Source organism: Amblyomma mixtum, chromosome 4 (assembly GCF_055824585.1).
Source record: "Amblyomma mixtum isolate Tamu chromosome 4, ASM5582458v1, whole genome shotgun sequence".
NCBI lineage: Eukaryota > Metazoa > Arthropoda > Arachnida > Ixodida > Ixodidae > Amblyomma > Amblyomma mixtum.
The window spans coordinates 84,280,758-84,306,926 of record NC_143015.1 but is presented as its reverse complement, the minus strand read 5'-3'; the positions used below and the strand labels follow the sequence as shown (position 1 = coordinate 84,306,926).

The window sequence follows — 26,169 nt, the reverse complement described above, 5'->3', positions numbered from 1 at the left end:
GCCGAAGCTTCAAAGCTTGTACGCAGTTTGTGCAGTCTCAGGACATATAAATTCATGGTGAAAAAAAGACAGCAACTTTGAGAAAAAAGCCTGCTAACAATTAGAGCAACAAATACTTGAAAACAAAATGAATATACGCTTGCACTGCTCAACTAGCTTGTAAGTCTTGTTAAACGTCTTTTGCTTGTTAAATATGCACATTACATGCCCAAAGAAGCCTTAAATGAGTGCAGTCGGGGGAAAAGAAAAGCAATAAATTTGCACACGAACCATGTACTGCATTCAAGAATTGATAAGAGAAGAAAGGAAAAAGCACATGAAATATGACTGCACCGTTTAGAAATTTCACGCGTCAAAAGTTAAAAAATATTCAGATTTACGTACGCCTGAAATCGAAGAGAGTAGTCAAGGCATTCCACTTGAGCAGCCGTCGTCCATCCTGACGATTCAATTCAAATTGATACTGATCGAAGTGGAGCTGTAACAATGAAAAACCAACCACAGTATATCACTGAACGACGAGCCGACAAGCAGAATAGAATCGTAATGCACTTGCCTCACGCACACTCGTGTCGAACAAATAAACTACTAATGCCTTTACAAACCAACAAACGAACTCATCAAAGAAAGAAGTTCTCAAGTTCCCCGACACTTCTAGCTAGAAAAAAAAGCTCGCCGTTGCAACAAGTCAAACCGATCACACCATACTGCCGCCTTATTACTACAAAAGGCACGCCAAGATTACATTCTGCTTCTTTATGAAAATGAATAGAAAGGTACGCAATCTTAACGCTGTGTCACAAAATCATCTACCTTACCTCGCATATTTTCGTTGTGTCCGTCGGTGCCCAGTTGTCGCGTTTTACTTGCGCTGCCCATTTCTTCCTTTGTTCAGAGTTGCGGGGGAAACGAAATACCCGTTGCCCTTTCGCGCTCGATCCAGTGCACAGAGGGACACAACAGCCAGTCATGTTTTTTTAACAAGCAAACACTTCACAAGGCGGTACACAACTCCACGAGGACAGTAAAACAGACCGCACGCACGCACGTCCGCTCAGGTCGACGGCCGGCGGGAAAGAACCAACATGGCGCCGAGAGGCGGCGCAGGGTAGTACAAGGGTGTCCCCACCCTGAAAAGCAGCGCTGGCATCGAGGCACCCTACGCCAGAGAAGCGAGGCCTCGTGGGCACTTCCCCACAAGGTCGCCCAGTCTGGCCTCGGAGCTTGTCCCCTGCCCTAGCGTGGGCGAACGTTCGCTTGTAATCTTGCTGGTGAGTCGGACGAGCTCGACGCATTGGCGAATTTCGTTGCTAGCTGGCGTTAATGTTGTTGTAGCAATAAATGCTTTTTTTTTGTGTCAGCCAGTGTGTCGTTCCTTTGTTCCCCTTCAGAGCAAGGACCGCCGTGGTCGGCGTGTGCTCGGTAGCGTGCGCCATCACGGTCCGGGCGGTTTTGAACTGTCAGCGGCAGTTATGCGGAGAAACCTTCTTTATGCCCCTGTTATTTATGCCCCTCTCTTTGTGCAAAAATTTTTGTAGGCGGAGCTTCCCTCCGATAGGCGACAACATAGACATGAGCAAAAGCAATGGGAGGGGGGGGGGACTAGGCTCGAGCGATGGTGCATGGTGTGGTCGCTCCTTGTTAGACCGTGCTACACAAGCAACTGTTTGCGTGCCTCATACCCCACGGGGAAATCACGGCATAGGAAACCACTTTAAACATGAACCGTTCACGGCGTGCGGTTGCTAAAGAAGCTGACGTCGCCATCCGTTGGATGCTTTCGTCCAAACTAAAGCTTACCCTGAGGTAGTAGTACACCCTTCTGTAGATCTTTTCATTATTCATGAAGAAGGATAGGGTTAGAAAGGAGTAGTGGTATATCTTTTTCCCCCACAAATCTGCTAGGGCCGTTCTGGCGTCCTTGGTCGAAAGTAGCCGCTCCGTATCGTTCATGGATCTGCAACAAAGGAAAAGTGTGTGTAGTTAAGAGGGTTTAAAATTGGGCTAGTTGGTAGTTAACATGGTCACACATAAATGCGCTTTTGAAAAAGACTTGGAACAACACAGGGACCACACAAACTGTTTGTGTCGTCCTTGTGTTGTTCCGAGTATTTCTCAAAAGCGCAATTATGTGTGACCATGTATGTGAAGTGCACGCCTGCTTTGATTCGCACTCAAGGACCAGAGAAAGTGCTATTAGAGCGAATGCTCTACTTCTTCTCGCGTACGAAGCTGAAGGTCATGTGGCGCCGGGATTTAACCTCTAAACGGGGGTGCGCCGCCGGTGTGGCAACCACGTGACGCGTCACGTGACTCGCCGCCGCCACAACTGGCCTCGCTGGCGCGCTCCGCCGGCGCTCGCTCGAGCTTCGTGGCTTGCTCCTAACCACGTGACTGGCCTTGCCGCAGCCGCAGCGCACCAGTTGCGCGCGTACCACGTGACTTCCTTCACTGACATAACAGAACACTCAAGAAGCGCATCCTAGATCTCACTCACAAAGCAGCTCAGTATGCCTCAAAACTTGCTGACGCCAACTGGATAGATCGCTGTAACACGGCTGCCAGGCAGATGTCCGGGAAGAACACTTGGAGGCTTTTCCGCAGCCTTATAGACCCCGCGCAGACCCGGGGCGAAACACAGCGCCACTTACAACGAGCACTTCATAATTTCAAGGGCAGCACAACACAACTCGCAGACACACTCAGGGACAAGTATCTCTGCTGCAAACAGGACCCTTGTGGTCAGGAGTATCTTTACGCAGGCAAAGATAATCCTGAGTTAGACGAACCGTTCCAACTCTTTCACCTCAAGGCAGCCCTGGCTAAAATGAGAAGGGGCACTGCGCCTGGACGGGACAAGGTCACAGTCAAGCTTCTGGCCAATCTCCCTGACCAGGCGTATGAGGCCCTTCTGGAATACATCAACACTATATGGAAGAGCGAAACCCCGCTCCCTCTAGACTGGAAAACATCTCTAGTAACCTTCATCCCCAAGGCGGGAAAGGAAATCAACACAGACAACTTGAGGCCTATCTCGCTCACCTCGTGTGTGGGCAAGCTAATGGAGACAATGGTGCGGGATAGGCTCTCCGAATACTTGGAACAACGGAATACGTTTCCAGACACTATGTTCGGCTTTCGCCCACATAAGTCGGCACAGGACATACTCCTCCAACTCAACAGAGACATAATACAACCAGTTGAACATCCACATAATGACAAGGTCGTCCTTGCCTTAGACTTGAAAGGAGCCTTCGACAATATCAAACACAGCGTCATACTGACACACCTCAGTGAGACCCACTGTGGCCGCAACACTTTCAACTATATCAAAGACTTTCTCACCCATCGAACAGCATTAATCAAAATCCAAGAGGCAGAATACGGTCCGTATCAAATGGGTACGCGGGGGACACCACAAGGCGCGGTGCTATCCCCCCTACTCTTTAATTTGGCGATGCTCCATCTCCCGGACCAGTTGCAGGGTATTGACGGCATACGGCATGCGCTGTATGCCGATGATATCACGATCTGGGCCACAGAGGGAAACTTAGGGCGCATGGAGGAATGCCTGCAAACAGCCGCTCACGTAGTGGATCGCTACGCAGGGCACTGTGGTCTCCAATGCGCACCCAGCAAATCTGAATTTGTACACCTTAGGGCATCACCTAAGGACAATACCAAAATACATCTCTCCTTAACAAGTGGCCCCATACATGAGGCCAAAGAAATTCGAATACTCGGACTCTTCATCAATAGCCAAAGAAGAGTAGACACAACATTGCACAAGCTCCGCAAAATTGGAGACCAGGTGGGCCGTATGGTCCGTCGCGTCTCCAATAAGAGAGGGGGTTTGCGAAGCAAGGATGCAGTTCGGCTGGCCCATGCTTTCGTAATCAGCCGAATTCTCTATTCGGTCCCTTATCTACACTTGCGGAAGCACGACGAAGACAAAGTTGAGGTAATACTCCGTAAAATGATGAAGAGGGCACTTGACCTTCCTGTCTCCACCTCCAATGCGAGACTTCTTGCATTGGGAGTGGTGAACACCTTTCAGGAGCTCAAGGAAGCCCATCTCACAAATCAATACACGAGGCTAGCCCAAACGAAGTCGGGCCGGGACTTGCTAGCCCGGCTTCACATCCAACACGATTTCCACATTCAGGAGCGGGTCCGAGTGCCCGAACTCTGGAGACGCGCCGTCAGAGTTCGACCCCTCCCCACTAAGATGGATAAGGAAGACCATAGTGGTCGTCGCCAGGCTAGGGCGGAAGCCTTAGCGCGCCACTATGGCAACAAGCAAGGTGTCTACTACGTAGATGTAGCCGGGCCGACCCACGGGGGGTGGTACACTGCCGCGGTCATACATCAAGAAATACAGGTGGACCGTGGATGGTCTGTCCTTTCAAGCGCCAGGCACAACACAAGCTGAAGAGGTTGCTATCGCCCTAGCTGCTTCTGATACCAAATCAAAACATATCATAACAGATTCGCGTTCGGCGTGTAAAAATGAGACTGGCTGGATAACTCCACTAGCTGAACGAATACTAAGGAACTGTAGCCGAGACACCGATCCTACTCCCCGCTGCATAGTTTGGACTCCGGGCCATCAGGGCCTAGCAGGAAACGAAGCTGCAGACGCGGCGGCCCGAGCACTCATTCACCGGGCGTTCCCATTGGCTCCTGAGCACCTGAAACCTGAAGGTGGCTCTTTACTCTCGTTCAAAGACATAACATCTTATTATAAGGATAGGCACCGCGTGTACCCAGCCCCTGCAAAGGGACTGGGGAAAGCAAACGAACGCGTTCTACTTAGACTAAATTCACTAATACAATGCTGTGCCCGGCAGTATTAAAACATTTCGATCCCGCGTTCACTGGCAGGTGCAAACACTGTGGCGAGGTGGCTGACACCTACCACATGGTTTGGGCTTGCCAGCGCAACTCAGCTCTCTCCCCCCACCCCAACCCTACCAGAGAGGAATGGGAGGCGGCCCTGCTTGGCTGCTCGGACCTTCAGGCCCAAAAGGCTTTGGTCAAGAGGGCTAAGCTGGCGGCTTCGACCAATGGGGTCCCGGAATAGGGACTCCACCCATTGCGGGGCTCTTTAAGAAAGCCTCACCTCTTTTATTAAATAAAGGCTTTTCATCATCATCATCTCCGGACCGAGTTCCTCGACGCTACACCGCAGACGCCTGGCAATCCTAATCATGCTTAACCGAGCTTTCGTTCTGTGTAACCATGTCCAGCCGAGTACAACCTCAGCCATTTTTTTAAAGGGATTTTAGACTTTTGGCTAAAAACCAGTTCTTCGCGATTTCTGCGCTCCAAAAGACTTGTTAAAAATTGGGTTACACGCTGCTCCTTCCCCTCAACCACCTTCCAGAAACCCGTTTACCACCAGAAACAGCCAAGCCGAGTGGGACCGCACAGGAAGCCTCATACCATTTCAGAAAGATCTCCACACTTAACTGTTGGTGATGAGACTCTTGTAACCTCAAAAACATTTCAATGAAATTTATTAATACGGAAGCACTACTCGTCCCATTACATGAAAAGCAGTGTGTGTGTAGTCAGAGATAGTACACAAAATCCCAGAAGTGGCAAAAAAATAGGGTAACATCATCCCGTTTGACAGTTCTATATATGTAGTTCGGCTAGCATACCCGCCAATTGTGGGCTACTAGGCGTCCCAGTTTTCCCAAAAACATTGGCACCAAAATTGTGACGCAACCAATTGTCGTACAGCGTTCCGCGCTGCATATAACTTGCATGTGTTAGTCAACTTGCACTCACCTGATCCGAGCTTCATGTCCCGTGCTTATGCTTATACACTCCTAATTAGAGGCCCCCGCCAGCAAGTGTTATTTGGGAGTTGCTAGTAAGCACAGTTATCTAGGAGAGGTTAGGCATCGTGCATGCAATTTCTGGCAGACGAAAATCAAGAGATGGGACGGCAAAGTTCTATTAGTTTACAGGCTCCACTTGTTCTTGCTCCATGAGGAATTGAGAAAAATATTTGGGTGGGGCATGAAAATTGTACTGGGCAGACGTATTTATGCGTTATGACTTCATACATCAGCAGAGTTAATGCAAAAACTCAGAATTTGTGATGGGATTATGATGAAATAAGTTAATGCAAAAGCTTAATAAGAAGTTATGGTGTCGTCCTGATGCAAGAACACTACACACGCTGCCTTTCTGATTAGTGTGGGATGACTCACCATGATTACATCATACTGATATGAGAAATTCATTATCCATTTTTTTTCAGGCTAGCTACACACGTTGACGTTCGACACCAGATGGCAAACTACATTTATGCAGCTTGAAATTTCCCGAGGCCTTTAAACGGAAACATGCATTTCAGGCAAAAAATGAAAGAGATGAAGACGGTAGAAAGGCAGCGTGATCCCACCCAACAGGCAACGTGGTCAAAGCATTATTATACCTGCAGTAGTCATCTTACAGAGAACTTCACAGCACGAGCACATGATAAGCTGTAGGAGCAATAGAAAAGCACCCAATAAAGGATGGAGATCAGCACACACGATTCTCTACTAAACTCGGTAAATAAAAAGATGGGACACTTAAGTTCTGCCTTAACGGTATGACGCCATAGCGTAATGGGTTAATTCTCATATGTGCAGAATAGGTCATTCATTCTCTGCTCTAGATTCATAGATCGCTGGAAGTCCGCAAACCACTCCTGGTGCAGTGGTGCAGCGGTTAAGCGATGCGCCACTGCCCTGCGATGGCAGGTGCTGCCACCGGTAGGGGCCTTGTGCGGCCCAGGTTGCTCTTCCCGAGCAACCAATAATTAATTTACCTGCCACCTTCCATGGTGGGCAGTTTGCTTACAGTTCGGTGGGCAGGTTGTGATTACGCCGCACGGTCACGGGACATAGGAGGCCCACTTACCTCCTAGGCTACTTTTGTGGGGATTTTTCGCCGATTGTTCGCTCATGGTCAACGAGGGCGACGCTGGATTTTCTGTGACACGAGTTTCTTAACGCTGTCGCTTTAAAATAAAACTTGCAATCTACAAAACAAAGGGAATAAATATTGCTTTCGTTTTGCTGCGAAAGCAACACTCCAAAAGCCAAAGCGAGACCTCGGGTGGCCGTCGCGCCGTAGCTACGTTGACCTTGAGCCGCCGCCGCACCCAGCAGAGGTCGAGCCGTTGCCTAACAACGCGACAGCGCTCTCTCCGGGAAAGGAGGTGATGCCTCGGGGTATATACCGGTGCGGTTCGGCTGAACAGTCTCGATATGGATAAAACTAAGGAGAGAGCAAGAAGACGTACAGAGGCGTGGAAGAAGCAAACTTGCCTTCGCTTTCCTTTAGGTCAACCACAGTTATACCACAGCCAATTTTTTCTGATAATAACTATACGCGGTGAAATTCAGGGGGCACTTTGTTGACCCAAAGTGCGGTAAGGCGAAAGCCTTAAGCGCAGTGTTGTTGCTTGTGTCACTGGTGCGTTGCTTCGCCTCTAAGAGTGGAACGCGACAGCGTCTTGCAACGCTGCCAGGGAGTCCACAGAATGCCATCGCCCCTCCGGCTCTACGCCTTGCTCGTCCGTAAATTGTTTTTTTGAGGAAAGGAAATGTATCTGTCCCGCATATATGGGTGGACACCTAAACCTCGCCGTAGCGGGAAGGGAGGAAAATGGGAGTGAACGAAAAGACCGTATTTACTAGACGGTGGTGGTGGTGGAAAACATTTATTTGTACTATATACAGAGGTATTGCTTGGACCGTGCCTGAAGGGCCCGGCCCACACAATCACTAGGAGAGATCCCTAGTCCGGGACCCCTGTGGCCTCCGCGGCGGCCTGGGCTCTTGTCACCAGGGCTCGTTGGTCCTGGAGAGTTGAGCAGCCGAGCAGGGCAGCCTCCCAGTCCTCTCGGGTGGGGTGGGAAAGCAGGATTCGCCGGGCATGCCCACACCATGTGATACGTGTCCGCAAACACTTCCCCACAGTGTGGACACTCGCCCGAAAAGGCCGAATTGAAATATTTGAGCACTGCCGGGCACAGTACCGTGTTGGTGTAGAGGCGAAGTAGCCAACGCTCCTCCTTTGATCATTCCAAACCATCGAGCTGGCATGGCGGAGAGCGACGGAGTGTTTGAATGTTTCGAAGAATATAGCACTCAACCCATCTGGCCCAGGCGCTTTCCCAGATGGTAGGCCGTCTATTGCCTTTTCTATCTCCTGCAAGGCAATTGGCAGCTCTAGGCGCTGCTTGATTTCATCGTCAAGTGTTGGCATCAATTGTAAGAAGTTTACATGAAAACCTTCTACAGTCTGGCGCTCAAAGTATTAACAGAAGCTTATGAAAATAATCAAGTTCCATTTTCTTTTACTACCCTCCACATTGTTTTAATTCCCAAGACTGATGACACGGAGAAACGTATGTTGGTGGGATCCTATAGACCAACCAGCCTCACAAATGTGGATTACAAGGTGTTTATGAAGATTTTAGCCAGGAGATTGCAAAGTGTAATCGCCAAGTTAGTTGGGCCGCATCAAACCTGTGGCATCAAAGGTCGCAGCATTGCCGCAAATATACATGTTGCACGAAGCGTATTAGAATGCGTTGACGCGCTTGGCAGTCAAGTAGCCATGATGCAGCTAGATTTAGCAAAAGCTTTCGACCGTGTTTCTCATGACATTCTTTTCTACATTCTAGAGCATGCCAACCTGGGTAGCGTAATAGTAGAAGGAGTAAAAATGGCTTACGCAGATTGTACGACGTGAAATATAGTTAACGGCGAACTTACCAACAGCCTCATAGTACGCTCGTCAGTGAGACAAGGATGCCCGCTCTCTCCCTTGCTTTTTGCAGTATATCTCGAGGCGTTGTGCTTGGCCATTCTTAACAGTGACTGCATTTCTGGATTCAAGCTTCAGGCAGCCGAAGTGAAAATCCTTGCATACGCGGACGACATAGCGGTATTTTGCACAAACAGAGACAGCATTCGTGAAGCTACGAATGTGGTCGAAAAGTTCTGCGACCAAACTGGATGTCAGGTAAACTGGGGAAAAAGCTCCGGATATTGGCATGGGGAATGGGATGTTTCACCAGATTTTTTTTCTCGACTGCAATGGACTGACTTGCCGACGCGGTACCTTGGGGCGCCCCTAAAAAGTTATCGCGATCCCAGCACACACTGGAACGAAGAGACGTTAAAGGCAAGAGAGAAAGCGAACGCATGGCAAGGAAGGCAGCAGTCAATCTTTTCACGTGCCTTTGTGTGCAATGTTTTCTTGATTTCTAAGATATGGTACGTGATGAATGTGCTCTGTGCGTCGCGCAGCAATATTAAAAAAATCCATCGAGTGTTTGCAGTTTTTCTTTGGGCGTCGACCTGGGAGAGAACCAGGCGAACAAACTTGTTTATTTCAGTCAAAAGTGGTGGCGTTGGACTGGTTCATTTGTTTTTGCGTCAAGTGGTGTCGCGCTTTATATTCCTTCGTGATCAAAATGACATATTTTTGAGAACTGTTATGCAAATGCCGTTGCAAAGGCTGCTCCCCGGAACCATAGTGTCATCGTGTGAAAACATGTGTGGTGCTGTAAACGGATATTTGCGTGAGGTTGTCCTATCCTTCAGGTTGTTGGAAGTGTGTTTTTCACTAGAACACCTGTATAACGTTCCTAAAAAGAAGCTGTATAAGGATCTGGTTGATATTATGCTGCCGCCACCTTTGTATCGTGCACCTTACCGTGGAGGCCCAGAGCAGGATATTTTAAAACGGGTGAAAAAGATGCGGTCCGGCCGACAGTGAAAACATTATTTTTGAAATTGCACTCTAATACACTAGCCGTTAAAATCTGGCTCCATGAAAAAGGAATCTTTGTCCCATGGACAACAAATTGCCTGTTATGTAAGCAGCCGGAGACAATTGAACATGTTTTCCTAGACTGCTGGGAAGTCATATTTTTCTGGGATGTCCTGCAGAGAACCATCAAGAAAGAACTACCACTGCACCCTTATGGTATCAGATTTCTACCAGTTGATCGCAAGGAGGTACCCTATGACTTATTAATGCTTCTTGGCCTCCACAGCTTGTGGAAAACGCGAATGCAAGTAAGGCATGCGGATATAAACACTCGTAGTACACGTGAGAACTTTGTTGAAAGTGGTGTTTATCTGCGGGAATGTTACCAGGCGCAGCGTGACCCACCCCAGTGGGTAACACTACTAGATGATCTAGTGAAACTTAAGAAGTTTTAACTTCACCCGTATCAGCTCAAGTGTAGCTGAAGTGTTCTTATTGTTTTCATGTCAATCTCGAAAATAAAAAAAAAGCTGGCATGCTCGCCTCGCACTCTGGAGACCGGGGTTCGATTCCCGAACTCGGCCAATTTCCTACTCGGTTTTATTTATTTATCTAGCCTGACTAGAAGGGTTAATTAGGCTAATCGGTTAACTAAGCGATTAACTAAACTCAGTTCCACTACTTGGAGTATCACTATACCATCCCTTTAATTGGTTGCATGCTTACTAGCCAAAGTACAATTCGCCCGTTTGAAATTTTCGCACTGTGACGTCACGACCGTTTCGACCAATTGAAAAGCGTGACATTTCTGTCGACAACTCCTGCTTACAACGATGAGGCATTAAAGGCTTCCGCCTTAATAAAAACTGCAGTGCTAGTTTAGCATAATCAGCTGTAGAGCTTGAAGAGTCCATGCTCTTTAGTTTTGACTTTAGGTCGATAAGTGAACCGAGAATCTGACTCACAGGAAGTCGAAGCTGATGCCGTACTCGGTCTTGGTGTGCTGACCGGCCGCCTGCACAATCAGTTCGAGGCTTGCTGCGAACGGACCTCCGGGACCCTTGAGGATGGCGTGTTGTGTCTCGTTCGCCTGGTAGAAGGAGAAGTCGCACAGACCGTCTTCGGGCAGCTCGGACACCTGCTTCTGGCTCATGTTGGCGTTCAGGACGCAGATTATGGAGTTGTACGGTATGGGCTTCACTGGATGAACATGCACGATGGAGGAGGGAGGAAAAAAAACGGAATTAAAGGTTTTTATTGCAGTCACGAGCATTACCTGCAACAGTCAACAACTCACGATCAACCTGTTTACTCTTACCAACTTACTAGGGAACACCTAGCATCTAGGGAATGCTGGCAATCTCAACTTCAATCTCCGTGTAACACCCAACGTTCACGATCAACGCTTATTACAGTTCTGAGGTGGAAGAAATATAGCACTGTATTCCGCTTGCAGCGAAAACATCCAGAATTTTTTACTACTCTATGAAAAAACTTTTTCTTCATAATGTATAGCTGCATGCGTTACTCCGTTTGAGTAGCCTATTTGGTGCAGTATATTTTTAACTAAACGTATATTTTCTGCTGCCAATAGGTGATATTCAAAATTAGGCAAATGCGTTTCCCACATAACTATGTTGTCAAAGACCAGATGGCCGACTTCTCTATAAAAAAAATAAGCTACTACGGGTACAGGACAGGCACTAAGGGTGTGGTTAGAATGCAATAAACGTATTTTGGAAAAATCAAACAAAAAAAACTAGTCGTTCTTGCTGTGCTTGAGCTGGAAACGCATGGTTAGCCATCTTGTCTTTGTTATGCGGGAAAGCGCACTTGCGGGATTTTGAATATCCCTATTATGTGCATGATTATGGGCCTCAACTAGCTTGGGCTATTGGGCCAAAAGGTTTTGGCTTACTGTTTATTTTGTAAGCAAAACGAATTAAAGAAGATGGGCTGCTAAGGCGTATAAGGGCCACGAAACCGTTCGTTCAAGAATTCTCAGGCGTTTTTGCAGACATTGCATCAGATATTTCGTATTTGCTATATATACGGTCATCACGCAGGTTTCCCAATGCGACTTTAATCACACAAGAGGACGGAACAGCAAGGATATTGCGAGCTTCATAGTGTGGCTCTAAAAGCTGGACAACTGCAAGTGCTAGCGGCTTTAGCGAAACATCGAATGAACCGAAAGAGCCACGCCTCTTTTTAATCGCTGTGCAACAAGGTACTAGATCTCGGGACGAGTAATTAAGGTGAACTGCTGTTATAAAAATCTCTGGGTCACTTTGTGGATGGCTGGAAGTGCCACGAAACTGTGCGATGATTATCCCCGCAGTTTATCTTACTACGTTTTATATGCCTCAGACCAAAGAAAAGGTTGTCCTTGTTGCAATGCAAGTGCTTGCAGCCCGCCGTGACTGTACAACAGGATGCTGAGTGGGCTGCTTAGTGGTAATGCACACGGTGCCAAGTGCCGAGTGGGTGACTTAAGGCCACACTCCGATTATTCGGAACATTCTTCAAAATTAAAAAAGAAAACTAACAAAATGAGTCCATCCGTTGTGTTGCCCCTTCCCTCAAAGTCAAACTCTTCCAAGGCCTTCCAGTTGTAATCGGCGAGCTTGAGGACTCAATGTTTGACGCCCTTCATCTCCACAACGACCGCCTTTGAGAGTGCGGTTGAAAAGATATTTTACGGCGTTTAAAGATACAGTGAAGAGGAATCTGAACTCGTCTTTTTGCCGCGGGAAGTCAATCTACACGTTCCGAGCATTCTTAGAAACGTCTATTTATTGCCCCGTGTGGCCGATTTTCCTGATTAAATCGGATTAACGTCCGGCTCCCGCCTTTTTTTTCTTTTTAATTCTCCCCGTAAGGTGAGCGGAGTCGCCCAACCCGTGGAGGGCCTTTCAGCCAGCTCCGTGGCGGCTTGCCGCTCTGCCATCGGCGGAGTAATACGTAGTAATCCGTAGTAGCAAATAGTCCGCGCGTATTTTTATTTCTGCAGGCTTATTTTGCGGCTATATAATCTGCGAATGAAACTATTTATTCACGGAAACCTAAAAAACAAAATAAAGTGAAAGCAAAGCCTCCACGGAGCTGGCTGAAAGGTACTCCACGCGTTGGTCGACTCCGCCCATCGTATGGGGAGAATTCAAAAAAAAAAAAGGCGGCGGGAGCCGGACGTTAATCCGGTATAATTAGGGAAATCGGCCACACAGGGCAATAAGTCAGTTTCTAAGAATGCTCGGAACGTGTAGATCGAGTTCCCGCGGCAAAAAGACGAGTTATGATTCCGTTGAATTTCTTTGGAGGAGAAATTCTAGAGGCCCGTGTACTGTGCGATGTCAGTGCACGTTAAAGAACCCCAGGTGGTGTAAATTTCCGGAGCCCTCCACTACGGCGTCTCTCATAGCCTTAGTTGCTTTGGGACGTTAAACCCCATAAACCAAACCATCCTCTTCACTGCACCCCTAACGTGCTTCTGAAGCCTTTGCTATGCTGCGTCATATTATATTCGTAGACGTTTTGAGTTTTATGTGCCTGCATATGGCTTTTATTCCTAGTAGTGAGGCCCTCGAGCCTTTAAAGGCGCCAGAACAAACAATTAGAATGTGTTGGATCGCATGAAATAAGCCTCGTTCTGTAGGCAGACTTAGGTAAGTTGCTGGGCGAGTTGGTTTGTAATCGGACTGATAATAGCAGCGATGGCGGACGAAGTAAAGGACAAGTGGACACAACTGCGCTGAACTAACGACTATTTCCGAAGACAACCGAACTGCACCTTGTAGACGGTGACCGAAAGTTGGCAAGTAAAGCAGGGCAGAAGTTATCCAGGTTTTCGAAAGATGCAACGAGGCAAGAACCAGAACAGTCGACATCCACTTAGTTTTTCGTTAGCCACATACAAATAGACTCGCCCAAACAGTTGCTAGCGGAACCACATTTCCGCCCACCGATTCCTGCTGGATTACTTAGAGGAGACCATTCGTGAACGCAATCCTCGCCGGCGTTTCCCCACTTGGGCCATGGCAGCCAGGACGTAGACACAACCGACCGACGACGCATCCCCTCAATTTCCACCCTACTTCCCCTCACCCCTTCCCACTGGACGCCAAGAGTGATGTCACAAGATGGCCAGCCTAACCAGCGCCTAGTGTCCGCTGCCATGATTAGCCGAAAGTTTTAACAACAGCGTTTAAAAACGTACATACTCATATGGTTATTGCCTCGTTTCATTGTTGGATAACGCTCATCATGCCTGTTTATGCTCTCCTTTACTTGTGAGCTTTTCGTCGCAGTATAAAAGGTGCGGTTCGGTTCTCTTTCGAAATAAAACTGTAAATTATGTGGAGTTGTGTCCATTTCTTGTCCGCAGTCCGCCATCGCTATTTTTATTACACACTGAAGTAATTGCGAAGAAGGCCAGCAGTATTAGGCCGGTTTTTTTTTCTTGGAATTGCATCCGTCGAAAGCTGCAAAACTGAAAAACATTCGACTGGCCGCTGATGACAGCGATGACACTACTTACCGGTTGTCGTTCTTGGCACTAGAAAAGAACAAAAAAAAAATATGTAAGCGGAGCTGACGTTAAACGGGTAAAAAAAGTACACCTCTGCTGCATCCATGAAACACTTGAAAAAAAAAAACAACAACAACAACAAAGCAAGATTTTCTGAGCGGTACTTCAAATTTTATATAGTCCAGGAAAACAAATGAAGAAGACGGAAGCCAGTGAAGCCGCGGTATTTGTAAAGTAATAATTACAATCGGTGTAGCTACCTTTCCAAGCGACCGTAGGGGTGCTAGTACAACTGCATTGTTTGTGGAGTTCATTATCCGCCCTGCTGCAAAATGCAGGCAGTTAAAGGACTACAGACACCAAAAGATTTCTTGCCAGTTCTTCTTGCAAACGATGCGTTAGACATTGGTGTGAATGGATCACCGTTTGGTATTCGCTGATGACCACTAAATAGTTTATAATTAAATTTATTAAGGCTGTTTCGGTTTCATCAACTGAACGATGGCTCTGACGTGCAGTTGAACCTTAGGTAATGTTAGGTATGAAAAAACGGCAATATAACTACTGATACTCCATTTGTTGTAACTCTAGCTCTTAAAGCACGCTGGTTTAAGTGATGTAGTCAGTTAAAGCTACGTGTAAGCGTTCATATTTTAAGTTTCGCCGTGTCTGGCGGCACCTTCAACCCGTCACAGCCATCGTTTGGTCTATGAAACCGAAACATGAGAGATTATTCAATTTTAAATATTTTCTTTGTCGTAGTCGAACACGACGCGGTGATCCATGTATCTTAATATCTAACGCATAATTTGAAAGATGAAAGCACGCAATCAAATTAGGTGTCTATAGTCCTTTAAATCCACAGGACGGATGGCACATTGCACGTGTGTGCTGCGGAATCTCTTGTTCTCAACTGAACCACCACGTGAAAGCTCTCAAGCGCGAAATCAGATTTCGGTTGCATTTCGAGATCGAGTTATCAGGAGTGAGTTTCCCGCGAAAAGACTCGTCTGTCATCGTTTCGGTGGTCTCCATGTTGGAACATTATTGCGAGGAAATCAGCATTGACTTTTGCGTTATGGCTTCTTGGTTTATTTTTCTTCTGTAGCACTCCTTCCACTGCAAGCTTGCCCGTAACCGACTATTTAGTTCAAACTGCACTCGGAGCTGTGTCGAAGTGCTGTAGTGTAATTCTCTCTTAAAAGGGATGTGAGCGTCAACACTACATGAAACGTGAGCTGCTTTTGAAAATTATACAGCATCCGTAGGAATTTGCAGGGACATGCTCGAGACTGCCCAGAGAATCCCGAAGGTTAGACAGCGCTGTGGCGGGGTCGTTTTTGTAGGCAGTTATACGAGGAGACTGAGACCTCTCTAATGATGTCCGTTGCAAAGCTACCTGTTGTGCCGGGCTACCAAATCCAGCATTGTGAATGGTTCATGACTTGCAATTCCGCTCCAAGAACTAGGGTTTATGGGGGTTTAACTTCCCAAAGCTACTTAACCTACGAGGGACGCTGTAGTGGAGGGCTCCGGAAATTTCGACCACCTGGGGTTCTTCAACGTGTTCTGACATTGTACAGTACACGGGACTCTAGAATTTCGCCTCCATCGAAATTCGACCGCCGCGGCCGGCATCGAACCCGCGTCTTTCAGGTCAACAGCCGAGCGCCGTAACCACAGAGCCAACGCGGCAGGGGAGAACTTAAAACATGTATACGATGTAACAATAAAAGCTACGGCTTCGTGGCAGGCAGGCGATCTTTATTAAAAAAAGCTGGTTGGTTTGGTTTGGTTTATGGGGTTTAACGTCCCAAAGTGACTAAGGCTATAAGAGACGCCGTAGTGGAGGGCTCCGGAAATTTCGACCACCTGGGGATCTTTAACGTGCACAGACATCGCACAGTACACGGGCCTCTAGAATTTCTCCTCCAAAGAAATTCTAGCCGCCGCGGCCGGGATCGAACCCGCGTCTTTCGGGTCAGCAGCCGAGCACCATAACCGCTGAGCCACCGCGGCGGCTGTGCGATGCAATAACTCAATACGGTTTGTCATACAAGTCATACATTTATCATTCAAATGTACAAATGCCCTTCATTTTAGGAAAATGAAACATTTGTAACAGAAAACGTCATACAATATCATACAAATTTTATGACTTGTATGACGTAGGTTGTAGGAGGTTATTACATCATACAACTTTTTTCAGCAGGGACTGCGGCGTTTATAGAGGGCGCCTCCGTCTGCTGTACACCGGAAAATAGCTACAGGTAGTGCCCTGATTTTGATTGAAAGTTTCGTAACTCCTGAAGGGTTAACGACGGCCTTGGTACTTGCAGTGTTGAGGCCAGAACCTCGAAAGAGTTCTCGCGCTGCTGCCGCCTTCACCCTTTCCAGTGTCACTTGCGCCGTAGCAGGACGTTCTGTGTCCGCCGCTATGCACGATGGTGGCAGTGGCGAACGCTTTTAAAGATAGCGTGCTCGTTTCAAAAATACGCTTGTAAGAAGTTTGAACAGTCGCCAGCATACGTGAGATGATAGAGCACCTGACGTGAAATTCGCAGGTCATGGATTCGGGTCGCACCGGTGGCATGTGCTTGTTTTTTCGTCTGCTTTCTAATCAGTTACCTTTGTGTTGAAAAAAAAAAAATGATTACGCTATTAATTTACAATTGACGAACACAAGTAAAAAAAAACGCATTCCTTTATGCTTTATTTGCCTTCAGTGACTGTCGGCTTTCTTCTCATTGCAATAGGCCCGAATAACTCTCGGCTAGACCGAGTATCTGATCGCAATACTTACGCCATAATCTTTGCAAATGGTGAAGAAAGTAAACACCGACAGTGCGAAACCAGGTCAGCGATGCGTGCTTATCTCTTTACATCTGTGTCCAAACATTGAAGACGGCTCACTAAGACCAGCAACCACGAAACGCTGCCCCCCCCCACCGTTCGTTTTAAGCTCTTTGCAAATACTCAAAGCTTGCATGCGCGACCTGCTACCGCGCTGATACAGAGACTTACTCTCGGTGGTCGGAGGGGGCGGAGCCTGTGTTCGCTCTGAAAAAAAAAAACAACAACGCAGGAATGAAAATAGACTGCAGTAAAATATTCTTTCGGGCTAGTTGGTTCATTTCCCTAAAAGGTAGCACTGAGAGAATTAGACAGGAGAAGAGATGCAGACATGAAAACGACACCTTAGGCGCAGACACAAAACTGCAGCATTCTTTTCTAGTTTGCATACACTAAACAAAGCCCAGGGTAGCGCAAGCTATATTCTGCCCTGGCCTCTGTTTGATGTATGCTTGTTTGTTTGTTTGTTTTATGGGGTTTAACGTCCCAAAGCGACTAAGGCTATGAGAGACGCCGTAGTGGAGGGCTCCGGAAATTTCGACCACCTGGGGTTCTTTAACGTGCACTGACATCGCACAGTACACGGGCCTCGAATTTCTCCTCCAAAGAAATTCAGCCGTTCAGAAATTCAGCAATTCAGAAATTGTGTATGCAAACTAAAAAAAAAAATTGCGAGGAACTCTAGCGTCTAAAGTGGTGAAAGGCGAAAGCCTGAGTGCTGCATTCTGCTACGCGATTGTTCCCTTCACATTCTGTTGGTGCATTAATTAACTGCCAGTTAATGACGCTTAATCTTTGCCTTTAGTAGTAGAACGCGACAGCGTGTTGTAGCGCTGCCAGGGAGTCCACGGAACGCAACCACCCGTTCGGCGCGATGCGGTGCTCTTTGAACGGAACGCTTTTTGAGTAAAGGAAATGATGCTGTAATTCTCTGTCACCTCGGTGGACACCTGAACTGCACTGTACAGGAAGGGAGGAAGTGGAGTGAAAGAAGAAAAAGAAAGAGGGGCCGTAATGAAGAAAATGAAAATTGTATTTGAGGAAAGGCAATTACGCAGTAACTGTCTCCCATATCTCGGTGGACACCAGCCGAAAATTGTATTTGTGGAAAGGAAATTGCGTGGTAACTGTCTCACATATTTCGGTGGACACCAGTCGAAAATTGTATTTGTGGAAAGGAAATTGCGCGGTAACTGTCTCACATATTTCGGTGGACACCCGTCATAATTCGCGTGCAGTGACGTCACGACCATTTCGACCTATCTGAAACGCGGACAAATTTACTAACACGTCTTGGTCACGACAGTATGAGCCATTAAAGGCTTTCGCCTTAAAAAACATGCTGCAATTTTGGGCCTGCGCCCGTAGAGTCGCTTTAAAGCAAAAGCCTTTGACTCGTCGTTGTCGACAGAAGAATGTCAGCAGAAGCTTGTCAGCAAAGGTGTCACGCTTTTGACTGGTGTCAACCGAGATATGTGAGACAGTTACTGCGCAATTTCCTTTCCTCAAATACACTTTTCACTTTCTTAATTACGTCACCTCTTTCTTCTTTCACTCCCACTTCCTCCCTCCCTGTACGGTGCGGTCCATGTGTCCCTCTAGATGACAGAGAATTACTGCGCCATTTCTTTCCTCAAAAAGCGTTGGGTTGAAAGGGCAAGGCATCGCGCCGAACGGGTGGTGGCGTTCCGTAGACTCCCTGGCAGCGGTACAACACGCTGTCGCGTTCCACTCCTAAATACGGAGCTTAATCGGCATTAATTAGCAATTAATTAGCATTTAGTCATGGATTAGTAGTCAGTCATTAATTAATAACCAGTCATTATGTGTGACGTCATCCAGTGGTGACGTCACCAGTGCCGCACAGGTAGTCAAAGCGCTTTAGACAAACTGCCCCCTGAATTTCTTCGTTTCTGTCATCGGTCACGCGAAAGTAGAGCCGTCACAGGAAGTGGTACCTCTCTCGTGACATCACACGGCCATGTCACAATGGTATACGTAAAGTTATGAAGACACACTTAAGAGAAGTTTATTGGACCCTGGATCAAGAAAAAAAAATTCAGGGGGCACTTTGACTGTCTAAAGTGGGTAGAGGCGGAAGCGTTTTCCGCACCACCTTCGCTCTTTCTGTGGCACTGGTGGCGTCACATATATTTGAGTACTAATTACTAAGTGATGGCGAATCACTAATTAATTGTTAATTGCTGATTAATGCCTGAATACTAATTAACTGCTAATTAATGACGCTTAAGCTTCGCCTTTAGGAGTGGAACGCGACAGCGCGTTGTAGCGCTGCCAGGGAGTCCACGGAACGCCACCACCCGTTCGGCGCGATGCCTTGCCCTTTGAACGCAACGCTTTTTGAGGAAAGGAAATGGCGCAGTAATTCTCTGTCATCTCGGTGGACACCTGAACCGCACCGTAGAGGAAGGGAGGTGGGAGTGAAAGAAGATAGATAAAGAGGAGCCGTAATGAAGAAAATGAAAGTTGTATTTGAGGAAAGGAAATTACGCAGTGACTGTCTCACATATCTCGGTGGACACCCGTCAAAATTCAGGGGGCACTTTTTTAACCTAAAGTGTGGTCAGTGATGTGTGGTTAAGATGTTAAGCTTCGCCCCTAAGAGTGGAACGCGACAGCGTCTTGCAACGCTGCCATGGAGTCCATAGAACGCTATCGCCCATTCGGTTCTACGCCTCGCTCGTCGATAAATTGGTTTTTGAGGAAAGGAAATGTATCTGTCTCTCATTTGTCGGTGGACACCTAAACCTCGCCGGAAGGGAATGGAGGAGGATGAGAGTGAGTGAAGACACCGTATTCACTAGACGCGCCTTTGTTCATTCCAAACCATCGAGCTGGCATGGCGGAGTGGATAGCGTGCTCGTCTCTCACGCCGAAGACCGGGGTTCGATTCCTGAGCTCGACCAATTTCTTAATCGCTTTTATTTATTTATATGGCCTGACTAGTAAAGCTAATCAGGCTAATTGGGTAATTAAGCAATTAACTAAGCTCAGTCCCACTTGGAGCATCACTATACGATCCCTTCAATTGGTTGTATGGTTACTAGCCAAAGTGCAATTGGTCCCGTTTGAAATTCGCGCACTGTGACGTCACGACCGTTTCCACCAATTGAAAAGCGTGACATTTTCTGTCGACAGCTGCTGCTTACAACGATGAGACACTAAAGGCTTCGGCCTTAAAAGATGCCCAGGCCTAGCTTTGTTAAGCCAAGAATGCGTTGCATATTGCGCAGTCTTTTTGCGCGAGACGTATTGCTTGGCGGCTCTCGATTTTCTCAGCAGCTTTTCCTCCGTGACGTATGGATGGATGGATAGGAGCGCCCCCTTTGAAATGGGGCGGTGGCAACCGCTTGGTTTGGTTTGGTTTATTGGGGTTTAACGTCTCAAAGCAACTGAGGCTATGAGAGACGCCGTAGCGAAGGACTCCGGAAATTTCGACCACCTGGGGTTCTTTAACGTGCACTGATATCGCACAGCACACGGACCTCTAGAATTTCGCCGTCAAGAAATTCAGGCGCCGCGGCCGGGATCGAACCCGCGTCTTTCGGCTCAGCAGCCGAGCGCCGTAACCACTGAGCCACCGCGGCAACCGCCACCATGATCAGCCGTTCTTTCTTTTTCTCTCTCCTTTTTTTTCTTTTTTTTTCCTTTTTTTTCTTTTTTTACACGTGGTTTGGTGACGTCACGTCACACGTTACGTGACGTCACCAAACCCCGTGACGTCACGTGGTTTGGTGGCTGCCCGGCCGCGCCCAAGGGCTGAACTGAGTGATTGCAATATGCTACGCATAAAAGAGACATCCGTCCCTCAACAAAAACAAAGATACATTACGCCGACGGATGTCGCCCGATGTACACACACTCACAGGGAACACAAGTGTTCAAAAACACAATGTGTCCGGTCCTTACGCGTGGAGGAAGCACGCCGGGTGGAAAACCGCGCACAAACATCGCGCGCAAACATAGTTATGTTCGAGTGACAGTCCGCTGAATGAGGCTCAAAGTGATCAACTCGTAGATGAAATCCAAGCAATGACATCGCTTGCTGACCTCAATGTGGTGGCGGTATTCCCTCCTACATCCGCACCAAAACTTCGAGCAACCGTTCCTCGTACAGCGCTCCTGGTGGTGTCACAGCATTTCTCTTTGCTCATAGCTTATATGTTTTAGTCAAGCCGGAGGCTAGCTTGAGACAGGTGTTGAGACCAATGACATCTGCACCTTCAACTGCGTGCTTTCGGAAACTTTACTTTGTCCCTTAAGGCGCGTTTGATGTGTCCACCGAAATGTCCAGATGTAAGAGGTACTGTGCCCTCTCCTTTCCTCAAGAACCGGTTTTCGTATTAAAATGGTGACGTAACCGGTACTGACGAAGTGGTGCAGTATATCGTAACCGGAAATGACGAAGTGTGGCATGTCGTAACCGGAAATGAACGGGTGTAGTTTGTGGCAACAGAAAATGACGAAATGCCACACCCCATGTTATGAATAAGAAAAAAAAATTAAGATCAAAGAAATGCTTTCGCATTCCTCCACGTAAGCAGACTTAAGTGACCTCAGAATATTCGCTCAGTGCTACCTTTTAGTTAAAGTAGACTCCGGATGTCCCACCTATGCACAGATATGCGCGCAGAGCTCCAAGAGCCTTTTTTGCTCACTCGATCAGATGTGATGTGGAAAGGACAGAAACGAAATGAAGGGGCCCTGAAAGCTGAATTTCATCCTGACAAAAGAGGGCATCTTCAAGTTTCTTACAATGAAGCTTACAATTCACTTTCCAACTAAACATAAAACAGACTGGCGAATCAGGAACCAATATCTTTTAGCATACAACGCCTCGTGTTACCAGGAAGCCTTGGTGCTTGACATTAGAATGAAAGGGGGAGGGGGGGGACGGAGCCGTACTGACCCCTTTCTCAGTACCAGGCAAGTATTGATAGGAAGAGACCTGCCCTCGGAAGTAAAAATTTTCTTCCGACGCCTACCCAAAAACTTTCCTTGCTATACGCCTTTTCATACATCAGGTGCAATGATGCGTACCTACGCGATCACATGCCCAATATTTTCGGACAAAAATTGTGAAGTCAAACATTGCAAGACACTCCTATGGATATATTAGTGGGAGTGGTCAATTCCTCTGATATGTCGCAAAGCCTTTCTTTTAAAGTTTTTCCATCGATCGCATCGAACTGTTAAGACTGCCATGGAAAACCAATGGGGAACGCCTTTGACGATAGCAAAAACTTTGAGAAAAAAAAAGGCTACTGTTCGGTGAACTGCGGATAAATCATACATTATGTGTAAAAATAGCGTTCATAAACGGTTTCCCGCCCAAAAATGCTTTGTCCAGAATTGTTGGGTATGTAAAAGTGATGCGTTCTTTGTTGTGAGCGAAAAAGTTCGCTGTGGCTTAGCCTGGTTAAGCCCGTTAATTGGGAAAGCAATATCCCTACCTACGCCATGGTCAGCTGGTAGTGTAGCTGGTGGTGGTGCTTGTGGTTAGAGTTGTGGTGATGCGTCGGTTATACAATCCAATCCAATCCAATGTAATGTAATGTTATGTTATGTTATGTTATGTTATGTTATGTAATGTAATGTAATCTAATCTAATCTAATCCTATCCGGTTCAATCCAGTCCAATCTAATGCAATCAAGGTCAAATGAAGGTCAATGGTGGTCACCGCCGCGGCACGGCAACGGCGTGAAAGTGCAAGTAGTATTGCTTTCGCAGTAAAAGAAATGTCTTGCTTGCATGCCTATTTCAAGACACACTTGTCATGAGCTTGACTAAATGCGCTCTTACTGCTGACGGACACGCTGTTGCTTTCTCGTGCCTTAGAGCACTCGGCCACAGAATAAGCGTGGAGTAACACGCCTCCCTTTATTTAACAGTGCGGACTACTTCCGTACCTTTCACAGCGTCGCACCTGATGCATGAAACGGAGTGCCTGCAAGCTCGGTGGTGAAGAGGATATATGAGGATTTGTCATGCCGAAGCTCAGGACGGGCTATGAGACGCAGTGGTAGTGTGTTTTGGAATGTTTTTTTTATTGATCTCCTCAAGGCTCTTTTATGGGGCATTACATGAGGGTGGGCGTGGAGTACGGCAATACAGGTGATTTTACTGGAGATTTTGATGGCGGTCTTGAAGGGGTGATTATTTATTTTTTAATTTTTAAAATAACTGCGACTACCTGGAATATTTCTTCAATGTGCACTGATATCGCAAAGCACTGGACCGTTTTTGCATCTCGTCTCCAAAGGAATGCGGCAGCCAAAGCCGGAATCTGGACTCAAGACATAAGGATCGGCAGCTAAATGCCGTAACCACCGAGCACGTCAGACGAAAAAAAAAATGATTTCGCACGTACTTTTGGTCGTCACTGTCTTGGCGGTCGCCGTCGTCGGGGCCTGTGTTTTCTTTGCTGCGGAGCGAGGAAAACGAGCGGTTAGGTTGAATTTCAATTTTCAACTACACGGGCAAGAACAGAATCGCTCGAAGTTATTCCGAGTACTGCGTTTCTCCTCTCTGTGTTAATGGTTTGGTTTGGTTTGGTTTATTGGCGTTTAACGTCCCAAAGCGACTAAGGCTATGAGAGACGCCGAAGTGGAGGGCTCCGGAAATTTCGACCACCTGGGGTTCTTTAACGTGCACTGACATCGCACAGCACACGGGCCTCTAGAATTTCTCCTCCGAAGAAATTCAACCGCCGCGGCCGGGATTATCAAGCAATATTACTGGTTTGGTTTATTGGGGTTTAACGTCCCGAAGCGACTGAGGCTATGAGAGACGCCGTAGTGAAGGGCTCCGGAAATTTCGACCACCTGGGGTTCTTTAACGTGCACTGACATCGCACAGCACACGGGCCTCTAGAATTTCGCCTTCAAGAAATTCAGCCGCCGCGGCCGGGATCGAACCCGCGTATTTCGGGTCAGCAGCCGAGCGCCATAACCACTGAGCCACCGCGGCGGGGTGCAATATTACTGAGGTTGCTAAGTGTTTCGGCCGCACAATCACTTTTATTGTGCTGTGTTTCTGCATAACCTTGTGCAAGGGCGGCCGCAACTCTGTACGGGCCGCACCCTCCCTTTTTAGACTAGATAACTGAGCAAAAAATACGGTTATATGTCTTTTTTTTTGTTCTCGTGTGGGCCGCGCCTTCAAAATTCACTAGCCAGTTAAAAAGAAATGCGTCGCTTACACGGGTTTATACGTATTTGCCTTCGTAACGACCGTGAAAGGGACATTGGAGGCAACATCAGTTAATTTTTTTTTTGTTAGTAAAAATACATTCTATGGCACTTTCTGGGTATGTCGAGGTATGTGCGGCAGCAATATAAAGCTCCTCCTTGGTTCTCGTCAGTCCTGTGAACCCGAAATCATACGAAAGGAATTTGTGACTCGGTCTGAGGTTCTATATCGAAATAGGTCTTTCTCTTAGGTGTGCTAGCGTGTTTTATGTTATATATAAGCTCGATGTATATACTGCCAGAACCAACTTCTCACTGTGACGGCTGAACGACAGCTTCTGGAACTTACTTGCTGCCACCGCCAGTGTAGTTTCTTGAGCTGGAAAATAGAAAAGGATTGCTTTAAAGTAACACCTTTGCGATCATTGTCGACTCTTTGAAGCATTTCCGGCTCCACCCGGCGAGGATATTATCCACCAAGAAACAGTTTATGCTCATTCCACGGCCCTCTTCTTTCGCAGATGACACGAGGTAAGTTCGATAAATTTCACTTTAAGGGCTGTACAGTTTTCTAAGTTACAAAAACAGCTTTACCGGATGTAATCATTGCGGCAATTGAAATTTCAGCAGCGGCTAGGGTGCTGCGAAATGACGATATGAGTCTTCGTGATGTCACAAGGAACGTCATTGTGTTCGGAGCAATAAATTATTGGCATCCTGGCCAACCATGACCTCATGCGTGACGTAGCTCCATTATGGCCAATAAGCGTGCGGCTTTGCACATGATGTGCTGCGCCAACGATGAGAACGCCAACGACGCTGCCGAACTGGGAAACATGCTGTTAACAGCTGTGGCTACAAAAATGTCATGCTCACATTTATGACTGTCTCTGTAAGGAGTTGATCAGAAAGCATTTGTCTCAACGTAATGCCAGGAGCTCAACGGAATGACTTTATCCCTGTCAAGAGCTCATCTGAAATGGCTTTCTTCTGCAAGCAGCCCATCTGGAATGGTCTCGTCTCTGTCAGGAGCTGTTCTTGAGGGCCTTCGTCTCTGCCAAGTGCTCATACGGAATGGCTATGTCTCTGTCAGAAACTCGTCTGAAATGGCTTTGGTTTGCTCTGTCAGGTGCTCATCTGGAATGTCTGCCTGTGTCAGGAGTTAATATGGGGTGAATTGGTCTTTGTCAGCTCTTTTTGAATGGCTCTCTCTCTGTCTAAAGCTCTTTGCGAATGGATTCGTCGCTGCCAGGTGCTCATCTCGAATGGCATTGCCTCTGCCAGGTGCTGACTTCAAATGCTTTTGCCAGCTTGCTTGCTTTTGTCAGCTTTTTTCAGCTTGTTAGCTAGCACGTCTTAGCAGTATTCTGGTGCACTACACCGCTGACAATCGTATGCCGAAAAAAGCAACTCATAAAGGCTATTTTAAAAAACCATGTAAAGTATTAGGTGAAACAGCCTGTATAGCGGCCCGAAGGAGACGCTTTTTCGAAATGTCTGTACGTCCCTCGGACCACCACAATCGGGCGTCCTGCGAGCCGGTAAATTGCTTGCTAGCCTAATGAGCAACCATTAAAGTTGAAACAATGGACGTCTATAGAAAAGACGAAAATTTGGAGCCGTCTTGAATGCTAAACGCGCAATTTTTAAACAATACACTGCAGGCTTTCCGTTGCTTAATGCCGTGCTTGTGGAATCAAAAGAGTAAATTGTCCAAAAATTGCATTCTCACCACTCGGTAATTCCATGTCAAGCTATTCGGGTATAAGCCAAAGCGTCCATGCGCA

The 26,169-nt window shown here is 47.2% G+C and overlaps 1 protein-coding gene across 2 annotated transcripts in view; it reads right to left on the bottom strand.

The window, feature by feature from the left end:
* The window catches only part of LOC149347251 (uncharacterized), a 35,477-nt gene extending 14,336 nt beyond the window's left edge, over positions 1-21,141 (bottom strand). The window contains exons 1-3 of one of the 2 annotated variants that reach the window (XM_089585539.1): positions 21,101-21,141; positions 10,755-10,989; positions 1,801-1,957 (exon numbers count right to left, since the gene is read on the bottom strand). In XM_089585539.1, the coding sequence (XP_089441665.1) occupies positions 1,801-1,957; positions 10,755-10,942 (345 nt within the window). In that variant the 5' untranslated portion in view covers positions 10,943-10,989; positions 21,101-21,141. Of the gene's footprint in view, positions 1-1,800; positions 1,958-10,754; positions 10,990-14,326; positions 14,339-21,100 lie in introns of those variants that run through there. The other variant, XM_089585540.1, reaches the window with a different exon arrangement.
* Between the last annotated feature and the right edge of the window lie 5,028 nt (positions 21,142-26,169).